Below are 18504 nucleotides of genomic sequence, written 5' to 3' on the forward strand. Positions count from 1 at the left end.
TTATTAATACAGTAAACAGAAGTCTGCAGCTGCGGCTGCTGCCATTTCAGGTGGTTCAGCTTGCAAACAGACCATGGAAACTTACAGTATCAGTAAGTACACTACAGTATCATAAATGTATTTTCTCTTCCTTATCATTTAATAACATCTTTTCTCTAGCTTAAGAATACAATACATATAACATACAAAATGTGTTAATTGTTTGTTATTGGTAAGGCTCTAGTCAATAGTAGGCTATTAAATTTTGGGGGAGTTAACATTATGCTTGGATTTTTGACTATGGGGGAGGGTCGGCACCCCCAACCCCAGTGTTGTCTCAGGAGCAACTGTATATACTATGGGATGAACCATATGAAACAGTCAAATATCAGCAATTTCATGTGGTTCAACTTAATACTGTAAAACTGTGCTAACTGAATACATATTATAAAACACAGATATAATAAATTAAATGAATTAAAAACAAACTATATACCAAAAAGCATATAAAAGATGCTCAACATTACTAATGATTAGGGAAATGCAAATCTAAACCACAATATCACTTCATACCCATTAGGATAGCTACTATCAAAAACGATAAAATAACAAGTGTTGGCAAGGGTGTGTTGAAACTGAAACCCTTGTGCACTGTTGGTGGGAATGTAAAATGGTCCAGCCATTACGGAAAACAGTACAGTGGCTCCTCAAAAAATTAAACATAGAATTACCATATGATACAGCAATTACCTTACTGGGTAAATATCCAAATGAATTGAAAACAGGGTCTTGAAGAGATTGTTTGTACACCCATGTTCATAGCTGCATTATTCACAATAACCAAGAGGGGGAAGTAACCTGTGTTGTCCACCAACAGATGAGTGGAAAAACAAAACATGGTATTTACATACAAAGGGTTAGTCAGCCTTAAAAAAGAAAATTCTGACATGCTACAACATGGATGAGCCTTGCGGACATTATGCTACATAAACAAGTCACAAAGAGACAAATACTATGATTCCACTTACATGAACTATCTAGTCAAATTCCTAGAAACAGAAAGAACAGTGGTTGCTAGGCGATGGGGGAGGGGATATGAGGAGTTTCAGTTTCGTAAAATGAAAAAGTTCTAGAGACCTGCTGCACAAAAATGTGAAGATACTTTACTGAACTATATCTAAAAATGGTTAACGTGGTAAATTTTATGTATATTTTACAATTAAAATAATATTTAAAGTGAGTACATACCTCCAGAAACAAGTAAACTTGTGCTCTATAATAGGGAAGTTACAAAAGATAAATTATATAATTCTATAGCTCTGTTATTTTCTTGCCACATCCCAAAGCATCATCTTGGAAGCTGCCATCTCAAAGGCCGAAGCCCCCAGCAAGGCTTAGTGCCCCAACCCCCCCCCCCCCCCCCCCCCCCGCACACTCCCAATAAGCCACCTCCAACCCCAGCTTGAAAATTCACAGAAAGGACTACTTCTCTCACTTTTCCAATTGAATTTTATTCCAGACCAAATGGTTTTACAATAAAGCTAATTTTAAACAGCACACTACTGGTAACAGCTCCATCTTCCTTCAACCCTTTGACCCAAGGAATTGGAGCTACTGCTCAGCTTTGAGTTTGGCGTCAGCTACAGACTTTTAAGGAATCCAGAACAAAGTCCTGGAGCCAGGCCAGAAGTGGTAAATGACTCAGCCAGCTCCTCACTCTGTGCCCACAGGGAGGGAGCCAGTGACTCAACAATCTATGACTCCGAGTCTGTGCAGAGTGGGAGCCTCTGCTGAAGGGTGGGGTAGTGTGATTTCAGCAGTGTCCCTGTTTCCCTGACCCCTGCGCTGCTTTGCTCCATTGTCACTACACAGTGCTAGGACACTGACGAGAAGCCAGCACCTGGGAGACACAGGGAGAAACCCTGAACCTCTCTGCTGTGTCCTCCTCACCCCTGCCCCAACCCACCTGCTGGAACAGCCAAGCAAGGACAGTTCTGTGTGGGCCACGGCTGCTCAACCTGAGGGCTCAGTTTCAGGGGTTAGCCTGCAGGGGTTGAAACCAATCCGTGAAGAATAAATAGCAGCTCCCACTGGCTGTGGCTGCCATGTGCAAGGCACCGTGATAAGCACTTAACATTTAACGCTCTTGTCAACTCTACGAGGTAGGCTGTAGCACTGTCCCCATTTTACAGAGGAAGAAACAGGCTCAAGAGGAAGTCACATGCTTGCCTAAAGTCTCAAAGCTAAGTGGCAAGCAAAGATGGGACTCAAAGGTCTTTGTGACCTGAGCTTTTGGTTCCTCCCATATCTCAAAATTATCCCTTAAGAAATAAGGAAAGAGAACATTTTTAGAAATTAGGAGAAAACCCAACAGCCACAAAGAGCTGAGGGGGCACCACATGATGTTCAGGGACACAGCACACCCAGGGGACTTGTGGATGCTGCCCCCCTAGAGACCAGTGGCCCTGCTCTTAATAAATAATAAAGGTCAGGCCCATTTCTGCACAAGCGCCCCAGAATTCAAACCACTGCCTTGTTTCCCCAGCTTTTGCTTAAGAGAGCCTAGTGCTGGGTGGGCAGGGGGCATCCCCGATTTGGGTCAAAACAAATATGCCAGTTCTTATCCCAAGTTTATCTACCTTCCCTCCTCCCTGAGTTGAGCCTGGTGATGTCAAGTACATGAAGGGCCCAGCTCTGCACGGGAGGCCCGTGGGGCCTGCTATTCTGTCATAGCCTAGCAGGGAGGTGACGGGCCACGTGGAACACCACGTTGCTACAATGGCTGTAGCCAGAGTTTGAGGTCAGAGAGATGGGGAAGAACTGTCTCTTTTAGAGACCTTAACATTACTTCAGGGCATATTTATTCTGAACATGAAAGTGACTCTGGAGGAAGAGGTAGGTGGCGACAACATCTACAGAACTTTATCCCAAGTCACTGAGTTGAGAAAAGGGAGCTCCAGGATATTGACACCCCCACCCGCCATCCCCTGAGAAGGCATTATCCCTGTAGATAGCACAGCATATGACTCAGGAGAGTTGGGAGTGGGGAAGGCCAGTGACAACCCGGGACAATCTGTTGGGCCCTAGGAGATAGTCCACTTGACTTCTCCATGGAACCTATAAAGTGCCATTAGCAAAACCACAGGCATCAGGATACATAACCAACAAGAGCCCTGGAGAGACAGAAGGCTGTGCTGTGGGCAGAGGGCAGTAAGGGGACAGATGGTCCTCATGCCTCTGGCCCTGGGGCTGGCTGTATGCTGCCCTGCCCTGCCCTGCCCAGGGTGAAGTGCCCAGGGCTCTCCTGGCCCTTATTCCCCTCCCCCAACACTGGGAAGGCCAGCCTGGGAGCTCCACCTCCCTCTCACTCCCTTCCATCCTGTGTCTGCTTCCTTCCTCCGCTGCTGCCCTGGGCCAAGTCCTCAGGCCAGTACTGGTCCTCCATGTACTGCTCCATGTCTGTGTTGCTGTCAGGCTCTCTGTCCTCCGGGCGGGCCCGGGGGCTACTGGCCTCCTGCTGTTCCCATTGCACTTCCACCAGACGGTACAGCTCCATGGCTGTCATGGCATCTTCCACTGACGAGTGCCCTTGCTTGCCCACCTGCAGATCAAAGCCGGTACGTCACTGCCTGCAGTCCTGGTGAGAAGGGCCACCCCAGGAAGCAAGGCCTGCCTCCCAGAGCTCTTTGTACAGACTCAAGAACACATTCCCCCAGGATAGGGGTACAGAGAAAAGAGTTACAGCCTCAGCCATACACGAGACATCTAGCTTCCCTAAGCCTGTTTTCCGCAAGCATAAGACATGGTAAACATCTCCTGCTTCGAAGGTTTGCAGTCCAGGTGAATGCTGAATTCACCCGGGAGAGGCAAGAGTTACAGGCTGCCCTGCTCAAAGGCTCTCTGTCTGGCTGCAGGAGATGGGAGACCATCCTGCAGGGGTGCAGGGACAGAGCCTGGACTTAGGTGGGGGCAGATCTAGAAGAGATAAGGCTGGGAGAATGTGGCTGTCGCAATACACGCTGGGGAAGAACGATCACGGAGAGAAACACCCAGGGCTGTCTGTACCAGTGGGAGACCTGTGCTTTACACAAGGGCCCTGGACCTGGACTGAGGAAGGAAGAATGACAAGGAGGCTGGAGGCACAGCCCATAGCCCTACCCGTGGACCAGCTGCTCTCATACCACACACCTGGATCTTCTTGTGCAGCAGCTGCAGGGCCAGCTCCTTCAGAGAGACGCGGGCCCGGGTGTGGAGGCCGGGCGGGTTGAGGAGGTTTGGGACGCAGGTGGTATCCCGGGTCTGGCTCCGAGGGTGGACGTACTTGAGGGCCTGGAAGTCATTGTGCAGTGCGTGCCCCACCACCACCTTGCCCTTCAGGAGCTTAAGGATCTGTGAGTGGAGAGAGGAGCCAGGAAGGCCCCACTGTCAGGCTGGCGGAGACACATCCCAAGTTCCCTGGCCAAGAGGGCCCGGATCCCTCTGGAAAAGGCAGCACAGAGTGGGGAGACCATGTGCTCCACAGTCAACATGCTGCCCCACATTTGCATCCAGGCCCTTTTATTGAGACTACAACCAGGCGCAAGATGCGGAGGACTTACAAGAGCATTCCGTGGGGTGGCTGGAGGACGAAAGGCGGTCACAGTGGAAGAAGTCTATCAGTTACAGGATACAAGCAGCTCTGCTACTGGCACAGGCTCTTCTCCCAGCTTGAAGACGTCACCAGCCCTCCCACCCCACCAGACTCTTCCCAGCTCCTATCACGCTGCAGGTCTCAGCTCCACTGCCACCCCCTCCGGAGGCCTCCCCCGGCTACATTAAGACCCCCATTGCGCTCTCTCGGCACCCTGTACTCTCCTTCAGCAGACTCATCTCATTTTCTACGTGCACGTGGTCTAGCCACCCCCTGCCCCACTGTAAGCTCCGTGAGTTCAGGAGTATTATCCTCATTTTACAGGTAAGAAACTGAGGCACAAAGGATAATAAACTTGCTTAACTAGTAAGAGACAAAGGCCGATATGAACCGAGAACATTTGACTCAGTGATGCTCCAATGAAAGCACCACACTCATTGATTATCGATTGCAGGAGGTGATCAATAAAGACCTGTTGGGTGAAGTCAAACAGAACCATGCCTGGCACTGGTGGACATACCATAAGCGGCAGCTCTTGGTAGTATTAAGGGACACAGTCCCTGTCTTCAGGACTCTGTCCCTTTGTCCCTCTGCAAACCGATGACTACTTCTCGCCTTCTAAGCCTGCTCTCTCGCTCAGCCCTGGTCACCTGCACAATGTGCCCCTCCCCTCTCTGCCTGGCACCTTCCTCACACCCGTGGAGGCCATGTCCAGGGCCACGGGCCCACAAGCCCCCTCCAACCCTCTTAGCTGGCCTTGGGCTCTCCCTACCACCAGCTGCTGGCTTCCACAGCTTACCTCTGCTGGCCGCATGCAGGTTAGCGCTGACCCCAGCTTTCATGGAGGATAAATTAGATGCATTAAGACTTTATGGTCAAAAAAGAAAGAGACTTTATGGTAGGGACATGCCACCGGTCACATGCCAAACTCCCCTTCCCTACCATCACACAAAGTGGGAAGAGACCAAGCACACCCAACACTGCTCAGAGTCTGGACAGACAAAAAGTGGTCCTGCTCTTGGGACCACCACCCAGCAGATCAACAGAAGGACTGAGGACCAGAGGGTTTACCACAGACCTCCTCCTCCTGATGCTTCTACTCCTGACTGGCCTGCTTGATAAATTATCTCCAAATCATTTCAGAGGAATACTTAGGCCACAATGTTATGTGAAAAAGTAGGACACTAGATGATGTATGCCAATATTTCCCAAACTTGCCTAATCCCAAGAATAACCCAGAAACATTAAAAGGTAGTTCTAATGCTTGTTTTGAAAATGCACGTTTGTTCCAACTCAATTTATTTATTAGGGCATAATTTGAGAATAATGCAAATTTCACCTCAGCTTATGTATGATGTCGTCCTTGGGAAACACCTAGTGAATGCAGAAAACTGCACCCAGCTGAACCGAGCCAAGTGGGAGCACACAATACGCACACACCTCAAACACTACCCAGCAACCTCAGTTCACCCGTGCCAGGGACCACACCCCCTCACACCTGCTGTTTCCACTTCCTGTCCGACTTCAAGTAACTCTCCTCCCACCCCACCTCACTCAAGCTGCAACCTTTCTGACTCCTGCTTCCACAAACAAACTTCAGGTCTTTTTCAAGGTAAACTGCCATACTTATTGGTGTGTTATGCATTTCTTAACCATTTAACATGTGCGAAACTGTGCTACCATTTTTATTACAGTGTCACTGTCAAAGTCTCTTGAGTGTTGCCCCCTACCCCATTTCCCCTTTAGCCCTGTGGTTTGTTGACTGTAACGATTTTTAGGAAATCAGAGCTCTCCCCAAGCCTATGGACCTACTGGATCAGTCTCCACGGAGCAATCTGGGGACAAGGATCCTAGACTGTTAACAAGGCTTTAGGTGTTTCCTGTGGTCAAGCACATTTGGCAATTCCTGGTACGTTAGTGTGGTCCCAACCACTAACTAATTTTCAAAGCCCTGAAAAACAATAAAATATGCCAAAACATTAACACCTGAAGGTGATAGGACTGTGGGCCTTACAAATTTTATATGGATATGAAAAACTTTTATAACAGAAAACACACTTAAAATGTTAGCTGTTCATCTCCTTACAACTGGCATATAGCCTTTCTGTAAACATCGTACTGTGTAACACCCCAGTGATCCTCATACGGAGGTAGAGTCAAGATTTTTATTCACCCTACTTAATGGAGAAGGAACCTACTGTTTGGAGCAGTCAAGTACTTTCCCAAGTGTCTCTCCCCCAGGGGCAAAGTGGCAACTCTCCCAGGGTTGCTCTTCCCAGACCAACACACCTCCCAAACAAGCCCCCGACCCTGCCCTCACCTCTTTCTGGGCCACCTGGAAGGGGATGGCCTTGCGCATGTGCTGCCGAGTGATACCGCTCCAGCGGGTACGGTAGTCAACGATGGGCATCTCAGGCCGGATGTACTTGTCATAGAGGACGTCGCCGTGGTAACTGACCACGGAGCAGCGGGCCAGCTCACTGACCCGCCCTCGGGGTCCTGTGCCCACCATCTCACAATCAATAGCCACGTACTTGCTGGGCAAGGGCCCAGAGGCTTCCGTGCGGGTGGGCCTTCTGCTGCATGGGGCACTGCCAGATCCAGCCCTTGGACGCTGCCTCCGGCTGCTGGCAGCTGCTGTAGCCGGTGTTGTCCCCGAAGGGCTGGGCAGCGGGGAGGCCCCTGGCTCTGGAGGCATGCTCAGCAGCCCCTGCTCCTGCAACAAGGCCTTTCGCGCCATGAACCGCTGGTGCTGTCGGCTCCTCCTCTTGTGCCGTCTCCGAAGCACATCCTTGGCATTCAGGCTGGCAAGGGAAGGGCACAGGCACTGGGCAGGCTCGGGGGCTTCCCGGGATACCATCCCAGTCAGTTCACTGCTCGGGGCAAGGGAAGCCAGGTAGATACTCTCCCAGGGGGGCAGCAGCCTGCAGAGAGAACACACAGGTGAGGACTGAGCCACGTCGTCCTCCTGCAGTGCTCCACTGTGGGGCTGCCCTAGAGCCCTGCATTGTAGCTCACGGCTCCCAGGCTGTCCGTGACCTATTTCACTAATAACTGCACTCACAACCATAAACACCATCCGCAAATCAGTCTATCCAACGACCTGAACAAAGTATTACCCTCATTTTACAGGTAAGAAACTGAGGCACAAAGGATAACAAACTTGCTCAACTAGTAAGGAACAAAGGCTGATATGAACCCAGAATCCATATTCCCAACCTCACTTTTGAGTTATGGTTATAGGAAAATAAAGGTTACAGAAACAGTATATCCCCTTAAAAAATAAAATCCCTTTATGAAATACAAAGGCGTACTCGCTCAGCAGAACCTGGAGAAAAAATTTCACAGGAGGCCCACAATAGTTGTATTTTTTGTTATGTGTTGACCAATGAGGTAATTTATCTAAATGACTTTGTAACTCATTCATCACAACAGCATCTACAAACATTTGAAAGCCCTGATCTAAAGCGCAGGCAGATTTCTGTGGTGCGCTCCCACCCAGTTCACTGTAAGCTCTCATGAATGCTGGGATAAGAGATGCTTGCGAACACCACTGCTACAGAAAGCGTTTGATGTTCATGGGAGTCTGCAAAGCCCATAAGGCCAGAATCTTCCCAGCAGCCAAGGCCCTCACTTGGAAAACTTCATCTCATTTGTTATGCTAAGTCAGTCTGTACATTTTTAACAGACCAAAACCCCAAAGCTTTGAAGTCAGGCAGAGGCCGGTTTAACTGGGCTCTTTAAAGTTTCCTAACCTGCTGAGTTTCAGTTTTCCCAGCGTGTAAAATGGTCCCAGCACTTCCTTTTCTGAATGAAGAAGAAACGACACAATGTGTGCTGCATATATTATACATAGTAGGGGCTCAACAACTATCTGTTCCCTTCCCCACAGAGAGCTTACGACTCTTGCCTGTGGTTGGTAACCAGCTCTTCCCAGGCCAGAGCAGCCTCTGCCTGGACTCACGCCCTCTCCCACACACAGGCCTTCCCTTGCCTCCCTTCCCACTCACACCCCTCCTACCCTTTCAGACATCAGCCATCACCCAGAGCAATGCCTCCTGGAACCCCTTCATCCCACTGGCTTGCATAGGCCAACGCCACACTGAAGTTCTCTGGGGCCCCCACTGTGCCACGTGTCCAGTTATAAAGACAGATCCTAGGCTCCATGAAGTTTAGTCTCACCACGGAGAAATGAACCAGAAAGGGCATTAAGCATTGGATTAGAGGTGCTAGGGAGGCAGAAGAGTCTGGAGGACAATTCTCCTGAGGCTTCCTGGAAGAGGCTAAGTCTGCGTGAAGGCAGAACAGTGGCCCCCCAGGTGGAAGGGTGAGGAATCAGCGGCCATGTTAGGGGCAAAGGACTGAAAAGAGGAATAACTCAGGGTGGAGAAAGAGGGGCCACCGGCAGCCTGATGTGGCTGGGTGTAGAGCCCAAGGTGGCTGATGGTCGGAGGCTCTGCTTCTTTCTCCTCTGTGCCACTTCACCGTCTGCCCCCCACTCTGGTGGCCCTTCCACAGGCCACCCCTATCCCAAGCTGGTGTCCCCAGACTGATCTCTAAGAGTCCTAGAGGCACCTACGGAGGTCACTGAGATATCCCACAGTAGCCCTCACCCGGGACATTGACAGTCTGGCTGGGGAGCAAAGAAATTCAGCCCTCTGTGCTCTTATATACAGCACAATTACAAGGGTGTGCCCAGGATAAAGCGATAGGACTAAGAGGAAGGACACCCGATTTGGCTCAGACAGGCATTGGGACAGGCAGAAGCACTGGGCTAGGGAAGGGCATCCAGAACAAAAGAGCAGACACAAAGCCCAGGAAGCAAAGCATGTCCACCCAGGGAGGGCAAGGAGTGTGGTGCAGCAACTGAAGGGTAAGGAGAGGCAGGCCAGGAGACAGGTGGAGTCGGGAGAGCCAGAGGGAACTGCTCCTGGAGGGCGGGCACAAGTCTGGGCTTAATCCAGAGATTGATGGGGAACCATCGAAAGGTTTTAGGGAGTGAGTAGAATGATCAAAACTCCCTTATAGGAAGAGTTCTGGAGAAGAACCTGAGCAGTAGCAGCAGAGATTAAGAGATATGGGAAGGGAGTGAGAGGTGGAGTAACATGCCAGGTCTGGTGACGTCAGCATGTGCATGAGGACTCCCAGCACCCGGGCCAGGACAAGGCACTGTGACCCATCCTGACTCATCTACCCTCTGCTTGCTCATCCCATCTCTTCCTGGAGAAACCCTCCCCCTTTTAAAAAGCTGTAACCAGTTCCCTCATTTGACAATTCATTATCTCAGAACTAACAAATTCAGGAACCCTCAGTTTGTCTCAGCTCCCAGCAATGGGAGAACAAGGCCTCAGATGATCAATGCTGACCCTACTGATAACTGATTCGGTTTGGGGGGCTTTCCTTCTCTGAGAGGCTGAGGCCAGGACAGAGTGAGTGGGTTTCCTGACCTGTTGGCAAAGTTTTAAAGCCAGAAATTGCTGGGTCGTGGCTCACAGCTGTAATCCTAGCACTTTGGAGGTAGGGAGGATCTCTTGGGGCCAGGAGTTCGCGACCACCCTACGCAAGAGAGCGGGGGGGGGGGGGGGGGGGGACAAAAACAAAAAACCAGCCAGAAATTAGGTCCTCTGAGAAAGGGTGTCTGTGGCCTCATGTTTTGAGACATATTCCCTGACCTTTGCCGACAAGTCAGAACCAACAATTACCAAGGGCACAGCTCCCCCATCCTGGGGACCCAGATGGAGCTCAGGGAAGCAGGGGAGAAGTTTCGCTCAAACAGCACAACCCTTTCAACAAGGACAGATACAAATTTCTTTCCCTAGCCCGGACCCAGCGCTCCGGGGGTCAGCACACCAGACACCGGGCTTTCAGGTAGGGGTCCCTGGCCTAGAAGAAGGGCCCCAGCAGCACAGTCCACAGAGGCCCCAAAGGAACCACGCAGTCAGAATCGCCAGTGGCGCCAGGGCCGCGGATCTGCTGGCTGGTCAGGAAGGCAGCGGGCAGCTCCAGACCCTGCCCTACACTAAACGGCTAGACGACCCGAGGCAAGTCACCGTCCCTGCCCATAAACCCAGGGCTCTGAATTAGGTTAGGGCTTCCCGAAAGTAGTTAATTACCAGAAACAGGCCGTTACTAAAAGGCCGACTTTCGGACCCACCCCCACACCGTCTTAACTGCCATGTTAGGGAACCGGGCCCCAGAATCTGTATTTTTAAAAAGACCACGCGACCACCCCCCCCCCTTCGAGCCGTGATTCTGCTAATCGCCCAAATTTGAGGGAGCCTGGCTCGATGCGGACCCCTTGTGGTCCGACAGTTCCCGGGACACTAAGTCTGCGGAAAGCCGCGCGCCCGCCGGCTGGCGTCCTCCCAAGCGTGACGCGGGCGGCCTGACCTCTCCGGAGGACTCAGCGCTGGTCACTCACTGGCGGCGGCGGCGGGCAAAGCCCACAGCCCAGAGCCGCCCTCTCTGGCTCGCGACCCCCAAGTAGGGCGGATACAGGGCTGGGGCGGCGCCCGGGGCCCGGCCCGCACACCTGTCGGCCTGAAGAGCCGGGTCAGCCGAGCCCGGGCGTCCCCCGCCGCAGGCCGGGGGTCCTTGCAGCCCGACGCCCCATCCCGTCCCGCCCGACCCCGTCTGTCCCTGCCTGTCCCCGCCGTCCCGGAGCAGCATCCCCGAGCTCACCGGAAGCCCCAAGCGTCTCTTCAGGGCCGCACGTGGCGTCCAGTCTGCGGGCGGCTCCCATTTGCCGGGGCAAGCCGGGCTCCGGCCGCCCCCCTATTGGCTCGCTGGACGACAGGGCCCGCCCATTGCCTCCTCAGATTGGCCGCGCCTGCCTCGCTGAGGGAACGCGAGCGAGAACAGAAGGGGAGGGACTGGCTAAGGGGGCGTGGCTTGCGCCCGAACCGGCCGCACCGGCGGGAAGTTTTAAAGAGACCAGTGGGGAGTGTGGCCTCCTGTCCTCCCCGCCGGCTCCCGCCTTTGTCCTCCATCCCGTGAACTCCGTACCACCAAAGGCCGAGTGACAGAGTACACCCGGGCCTGCAGAAAGGGAACAGTGGCCCCTGCCTCCTTGGGTGGTGTTCTGAGGATTCACTGGGCAATAAATAAAGATTTTTAAAGTCAGGTTTTCTCCTTCGGCGCTACTTTTTAATTTATTCTTTTTCAATAATACTCATAAGCATTAAGTTCCTGCTGCAGGCTTGGCACTGGGATACACAGAATAAGCACTGAACACCTTGAGTTGCTTGTGCAACAACAGGTAACAGACAATTCAGTGCAACCTGAGTAAGAACAATAGTTGACAGTTCACATTTACTGTGTGAGCACTAGGTATGCGCCAGGTAAGATACTCATGTAATGTGCACAAGAACCCCATGAGGTATGTACAGTTTTACATTTAAGGAAATTGACACTTAAAGACATTAAGGGGAACCACCTAGGGTCCAGAGACCCTTACCTAAGCAGCCTGACTCCTTTAAGTTCCCATTTTGCAAGCAGGAGTGGCATTGCAAAGGTGCCCAGAAAGCCAGGGGTACCTGTATCTAGGAATAGGCTAGCTGTTTCTGATGGGAGGGGTATAGATTTGAGGGAAGCAGGACAAGGCATTAGGGCCACAAGAGGTATATCCTTTTACCAGGACCCCAGAAGGCTTTGGGGAGCCAGAGATGGTTCACCAGTGGATTTGCATTTTGGAAAGCTCATTCTGAGTGGAGCATAGAGAGGAATGGATAAGGCCTGGAGGAAGAGGATTTGGGGAATGGTTGTGGGAATTTGGGAGATTGTGGTGGCCAGAGTGGTGGCGAGGATAAAAAGCTCCACACAGATTCAAAAGTTACTTAGGAGGCAGTGTTGATCAGAAAGCAGAAGGAGAAGGGTTATAGAACAGTGGTCTTCAGGCATGGAGACTGTGAGAGGTAACTCTGGGACAAGGAGAGTTTTAAGAGAGTCAGTATTCAGATCCTCAACTCCCGTGGACTGGGCCTGAGAACAGGCCTGGGGTCTTTGGGGTTCAGCTTCCCTCCCTCTCTTATAACATTTTGTCTCTCACTTTATCCACACCCATTCTAAATCATGCTCTGCTACGTTACCCTGGGAAATAAAAGTCTTCAGGGTGGAAAAACAATAGGGCAATTCTAAATTATGGGTTACTGCTGAGGACTGGACAAGAAGTCCTTCTGCAAATCAACAGGTTTCTTATTCTTTGCTCTCACTAAGATCCAAGGAGGATCTAATCATATTGTTAGCTAATAGGTGACTAAAAATATTTGAGTGTAGGTAATTATCAGAAATGTAAAGAACTGAGAGACATTGCCAGAATAAACCCCCTTTTACTCCTATCTGCTTTTCATATAAACAATGTTTATCAGTGCTTACATCCATAAAGTCAAGGTCTCATTCTTACAAAAAGTAGTATTTGTCTCTGGATTTACAAACTTACAGAAAAATAACTGGCCCAATCCATCTCCTTAAAAGATATATTTTCCATGGTATTTTTAATGGAAATTAACTTTTTAAGTTTAAAGATTTTCACAATGAAATTCTATGTATTTATTTTGATTATGTATACTACTAATAATGGCAACAATACCTCAATCCAGAAGGAAAAAAATTAACACTGAGAGGTGGGGGGGGGGGCGTGCAGTGGCTCATGCCTGTAATCCTATAGCACTCTGGGAGGCCGAGGTAGGATTGCTTGAGGACAGGAGTTCGAGACCAGCCTGAGCAAGAGCGAGACCCCATCTCTACTAAAAATAGAAAAAATTAGCCAGGCAACTAAAAATACAAACAAAAAATTAGCCAGGCGTTGTGGTGAGTGCCTGTAGTCCCAGCTACTAGGGAGGCTGAGGCAGAAGGATCACTTGAGCCCAGGAGTTTGAGGTTGCTGTGAGCTAGGCTGATGCCATGGCACTATAGCCCGGGCAACAAAAAACAAAAACACAAAAAAATTAACACTGAGAACCTCCTGGTCACGGACAATTTTTTTAAAAAGCTTTAACAAATTCAAACTTATTTACAAAATTTGGGGACAGAACAATACGATAGAGTGCTCTGTAAAAGATTGCCAAGCATGAAAATATATTATGCTTGAATAAAACACCATAGCAGAAGCTGAATGGAAATACAAACTCAAGGAGAAAAAAGAATGTTGCATATAATATTAAACAAATCCAGATTCAGTTAAGGGAGATTTTATTTGAAAGGATTCTTGCAGGGGTGGTAAGACTGTCAAAATAGGGAGAACACTCTGGCCATAAAATCTATAAGCTCTCAAGAGTCAGGCAAAAAGGATTTTTCTTTTACAGGGAAGAGTTAACCAGGCTAGACAGAGCCGGGTGTGGGGAGGTGGGATCAACGGGAGGGTTAGGAAGGGGCAGGGGATCAGAGAATGTTTTATCCTGAGGCTAGCCTATTCTCCAGAGGGCTTTAGGAAGGGATTTGTGCTGGCTTAGGCAGAGGGTGGGCCAGAATTCAGGGACCTTGGGGAAGGACAAAAGCTTAACTAAAGTTTGGTTAACAAGCATTTTGTCCCAAGTGACCAAGGAGCCAGGCAGTTCAGCCAAACACTTTCAAGGCAAGGAGGGGGAATTGGTGTCTGGCCCTGCCAGGGGGCACAGCGGGGAATCCTGTAGTGGGGAATCCATGAGGTTTATCTCAGTCATATGGGGAAGAGCGTTTCTTGGCTGTAAGTCATTTTCAGAACACAAGGGGGTGGGGGGATGGGGGTTGGGGGGGAACCATTGTTATTTTCTGGGAGCACAATGCTGAGGTAGAATTCAACACTGTCAGTAAAAGGAGTTTCTTCATGTACTTTAAAAGTGAATAATGTTGGTATCAAGTCACTATGATATTTTAGACTCTATTGCATTCAATGACACATTTTTTAAGATGTCCATATTTATGATATATCCTTTGATACTACAGATGATCCTTGACTTACAATGGGGTTACATCCTGATAAACCTATTACAATTCGCAAGTTGAAAATGTGCTTAATATAAACGTCTAGCCTACTGAACATCATATAGCATTTACAGTAGCCTACAGTTGAGCAAAATCATCTAACGCAAATTTTATAAAAAAAAGTACAATAAACTAAAAATAAAAGTCTAAGCCCCCTGCCAACTGAATGGACTCCCTCTTGGCCAAGGGGACCACAGAAAAATCTTAAAACTGAGTTCCGGGCCATGAAAGGAAGGGAGGTCAGACAGGCCTTGTTATGCCCCCTCGCATTTGAAGTTTAAATGACAGGCAGTCCGCAGGCTACAGATAACCCAATTTATGGTGTTCTGTATTTATGAACAGGCTCCCTGTAAGGATAATTTATAATTAAATAGTTAAATTAATAATGTGGGAACAGTTAGTTTCTACCGCTCATGTAAACAAACACGACTGGTGTAAGTGATTAATTAGTGCAGCATCTTTATCCTAGTGCCTAGTCTTATGTTTATACGGTCACTTACATACAGCATCTCTTTTGTTTTAACTTTTTTATTCGATTATGTAAATCTGTTTCCCCTTATGACCACGCCTCCAAAGGGAAGTCCCCTGCACGTCCAGGTGAGCCTGCAGTGAAGAGAAAGGTGATGACAATGGAAATGAAAGTAGAAGTGATTACGCGGTCAGAGAAAGGCCAGATGCCACCATTCACTGGGAAAGCGTTAGGCTTCCGTAGCTCAGCTGTGGAAACAATTATAAAGGATAACGTGAGAACAGTGGAACGTGTGACAGGCAGTGCTCCAATGAAAGCATCGGTTATCACTAAGCAGCACAGTGGATTCATTACTGAAGCAGAAAGGTTACTATTGATTTGCTTAGAAGATCAAAATGAGTGTAACACTCCTATTAACCTAGCATTGATGCGACATTACGTTAGTGTTAACCTTTAATATTCTTTTTTGAAATTTCATCTACTTCCCATCTAAAATTTTTGTGTGAGTTTGTTTTTATGTTCTGTGTGAATTAAAAGAAAGAGCACGATAGTTTCTGTAACATTATTATAGTACAGAAATATTATTATTACAGTATTGCACTATATTATTATTGCCACATGTGAGCCATTATAGTATGGTTGTTATTATTATTATTACCATATAGGCACTGTCCATCAGGGATCCGAGTTACATACAAGTCCGACCTAAAGACATTTTCAGGAACGTACCTTGTCGATAACCTGGGGACTGCCTATAATTGCAAACTGGATCTAAGGCCATACAAGGCAAAGGATAAATCACACCTACCAGCAATCAATTTGCTTAATAGATCACACTGAGTCAAAGCTTTTTGGGCTTGTGTATCTTCTGGCCATGGTTACTCACACTGACACTGGCTCAGAATAAACCTCTTTAAGTTATTTTACAGAGGTTTTTGGTTTTTTTTTTTCTGTCAACAATCCAAATCCTGACCTTATGAACCCCTTCCATTCCCCTTCCATATTTTCCTTTATTTTTAATTTTATTAGAGACAGGGTCTCACTCTGTCACTCAGGCTAGAGTCCAGTGGCACAGTCATAGCTCACTGTAACTGCTCCCTGTAGCCTTGAATTCCTGGGCTCAAGATATCCTCCTGCCTCAGCCTTCTGAGTAGCTAGGACTACAGGTGCATGCCACCATGTTCAGAAAATTTTTTAAAAATTAAAAAAAAAATTTGTAGAGTTGGGATCTTGCTATGTTGCCCAAGCTGGTCTTTTTTTTATTTTTAAGGTATTAAGGGGTTACAAATATCTTTGTTACATTGATAGCTTTTATAATGCTTAAGTCAGTGCTATTACTCGAATAGTGTTTATTGTCCCAGGTGGGTTTTGAACTCTTGCCTCAAGCAATCCTCCCACCTTGGCCTCAGAAAGTGCTGGGATTACAGGTGTGAGCCACTGCACCTGGCCCCCCTCCAATATTTTCATCCAGAAGCACTTGAGACATAGAACTTGATCTGTTTTGCACTTACACATCATGTCATGAAGTGGCATTCTGCCTGCCATGTGTACCTGTTTGAGGACTATTTGGGGTGTTTGGGGATTCCCATGGTGCTGGACCAGGTGTAGACTTGAAAGGGAGTGTGGATCTGCTCAATTTTTAGAGTAATTGTTCTCTAACTGTGGTCCTAGGCCAGCAGCATAGGCAATACCTGGGAATTTGTTGGACCTACTGAATCAGATAATTTGCAGGGGGTGGGCAGTATTTTAACAAGCTGATTAACAGCTGACTAATAGCTGATCCTGGTGCACACTCAAGTTTAAGATCCATTGCATTAGAGGCTTTGAGGCTGAGAAAACTCCGAATGCTAAATGTGAATAATTTACTAATTTTATTAAAGCAGCACTCTTGATCCAACAGTGGCTGGACTTTGGACCTGCCAGGACACAGCCTATCACCGAAGTTATGACACCTTTATTCCTTCCCCCAACTCCTGAAAATTTCCAGGATTCTTAGGCCCAGGTAAAGTCTCACACAGCTAATTTTTTTTTTTTTAATGGGAGATTGGAGGGAATTGATCCAGGTTAATTTTATTCTCTGCCGTTGCTTGTTCCATTCTAGGCTACAGTTCCTTCACATGTAAAATTAATCCTTCAATCAGTGATCATCAGTCTTGACTGAACGTGTGGAGCTGTGAAAACTGCAGATGCTTGGATCACAGCCCGAGATGTTGATTTAATTGATCTGGGTGGGACCTGAACCTGGAGGTTTATTAACCTCCGCAGGTGTTAGTAGTTTGTCCCCAGGATGAGAACTGCGGCTAAAAGAGAGTTACCTAGAGGGCCCAGCAGGGGGCGCTGCCTCCCCGTTCATCCAGGGAAACAGGCGGGAGCAGAGAAACCCACAGCTGCTGCAGTTAGGAAGTGCCGGCTGCAACCCCGGCTGCTGCACAAACCTGGTTGATGCAGTTAAGGTGAGCGGGGGCCCATGCCTTGACCCTTGGCTCGCTGATCCTTTTGTGTTCTGAGACTCCTAGAAAGTTACCTGAAGAAGTAGTAAGTTGTCTATCTTGCTGAGTGAGCTAGAGGTAGGTCGCAACCTCCTAGGCCTTGATTTCTGCATTTTTTAAATGGGGAGGGACTTGGGCTGTATTCATTCTTTCTATATATATTGAGCCCCCCCACCCCGAGATGGGAAAGATACTGATCTGGGGAGGGGAAGGATAAACATTTAAATGGGATAAAACTCCTACATGAGAGAGGAGACCAACAGGAAGACGGTGTTTTCCATTCGTTCTTACTTCAGGGACTTAGGTCTGTGCGTACCCACGGCTGGTGAAGTGGACAACCATGAACACTATGAAAGAAGAGGCCAAAGGGACCAATGCTGACCGTGTACATTTGTCATTGTGTATTATGACACTTCACTTGCCTAATTATCTAACAACCTAGCAAAGTAGATGTGATTAATTCCATTTTACAATTGAGGAATCTGAGGCTCAGAGATGTTAAGTGACTGTTTCAAAGTCACACAACTAGTAAATGGCGAAGCCAAGTGAAACCAGGGTGTCTTTAACTTCAGAACCAGGACTGCCCCCACTGCGTATCAACAGGCGCTCTCTTATCCATCTCTCGAATCAGGAGTGTACCCTACTTCCCTCCCCAGATGTGTTCACTGAAGGAGGGTCTCTCCCCGTCCTGAGGGCTGCCTGGGAGACACTCACACTCGACTCCCCTCCTCCCCTGCTCTCCAGCTCTGCTCCTCCTGCCCAGCCTGGGCCCCTCTCGCCTGTCAAGGACAAGCACCCGCAGAGTGACACCAATTTGCACACTTTTCAAGTGTGAATGAGATTTCTAATAGGACTGGCTGCCCACTGGCTTCAGGCAGGGTCAGGAATAAAGAGAAATTTAAAAGGCTGGAAATGGGGAAGAAGAGAGCAGCTGAGGCAGCCACAGCTGCAGCGTCTGGGTGGAAGTGAAAGGCTGA

General features: G+C 48.6%; 1 protein-coding gene across 1 annotated transcript; it reads right to left on the bottom strand.

The window, feature by feature from the left end:
- Nucleotides 1–2482: 2482 nt before the first annotated feature.
- On the bottom strand, nt 2483–11339 carry AEN (apoptosis enhancing nuclease). Its single transcript, XM_069465733.1, has 4 exons — nt 11291–11339; nt 6930–7533; nt 4168–4368; nt 2483–3580 (listed from the first exon to the last, which is right to left on the bottom strand). Exons 2-4 carry the CDS (start codon nt 7467–7469, stop codon nt 3344–3346), a joined length of 978 nt encoding a protein of 325 aa, XP_069321834.1. The 5' UTR covers nt 7470–7533; nt 11291–11339; the 3' UTR covers nt 2483–3343.
- Between the last annotated feature and the right edge of the window lie 7165 nt (nt 11340–18504).

The sequence above is a fragment of the Eulemur rufifrons genome, chromosome 3 (assembly GCF_041146395.1).
Source record: "Eulemur rufifrons isolate Redbay chromosome 3, OSU_ERuf_1, whole genome shotgun sequence".
Classification (NCBI taxonomy): Eukaryota; Metazoa; Chordata; class Mammalia; order Primates; family Lemuridae; genus Eulemur; species Eulemur rufifrons.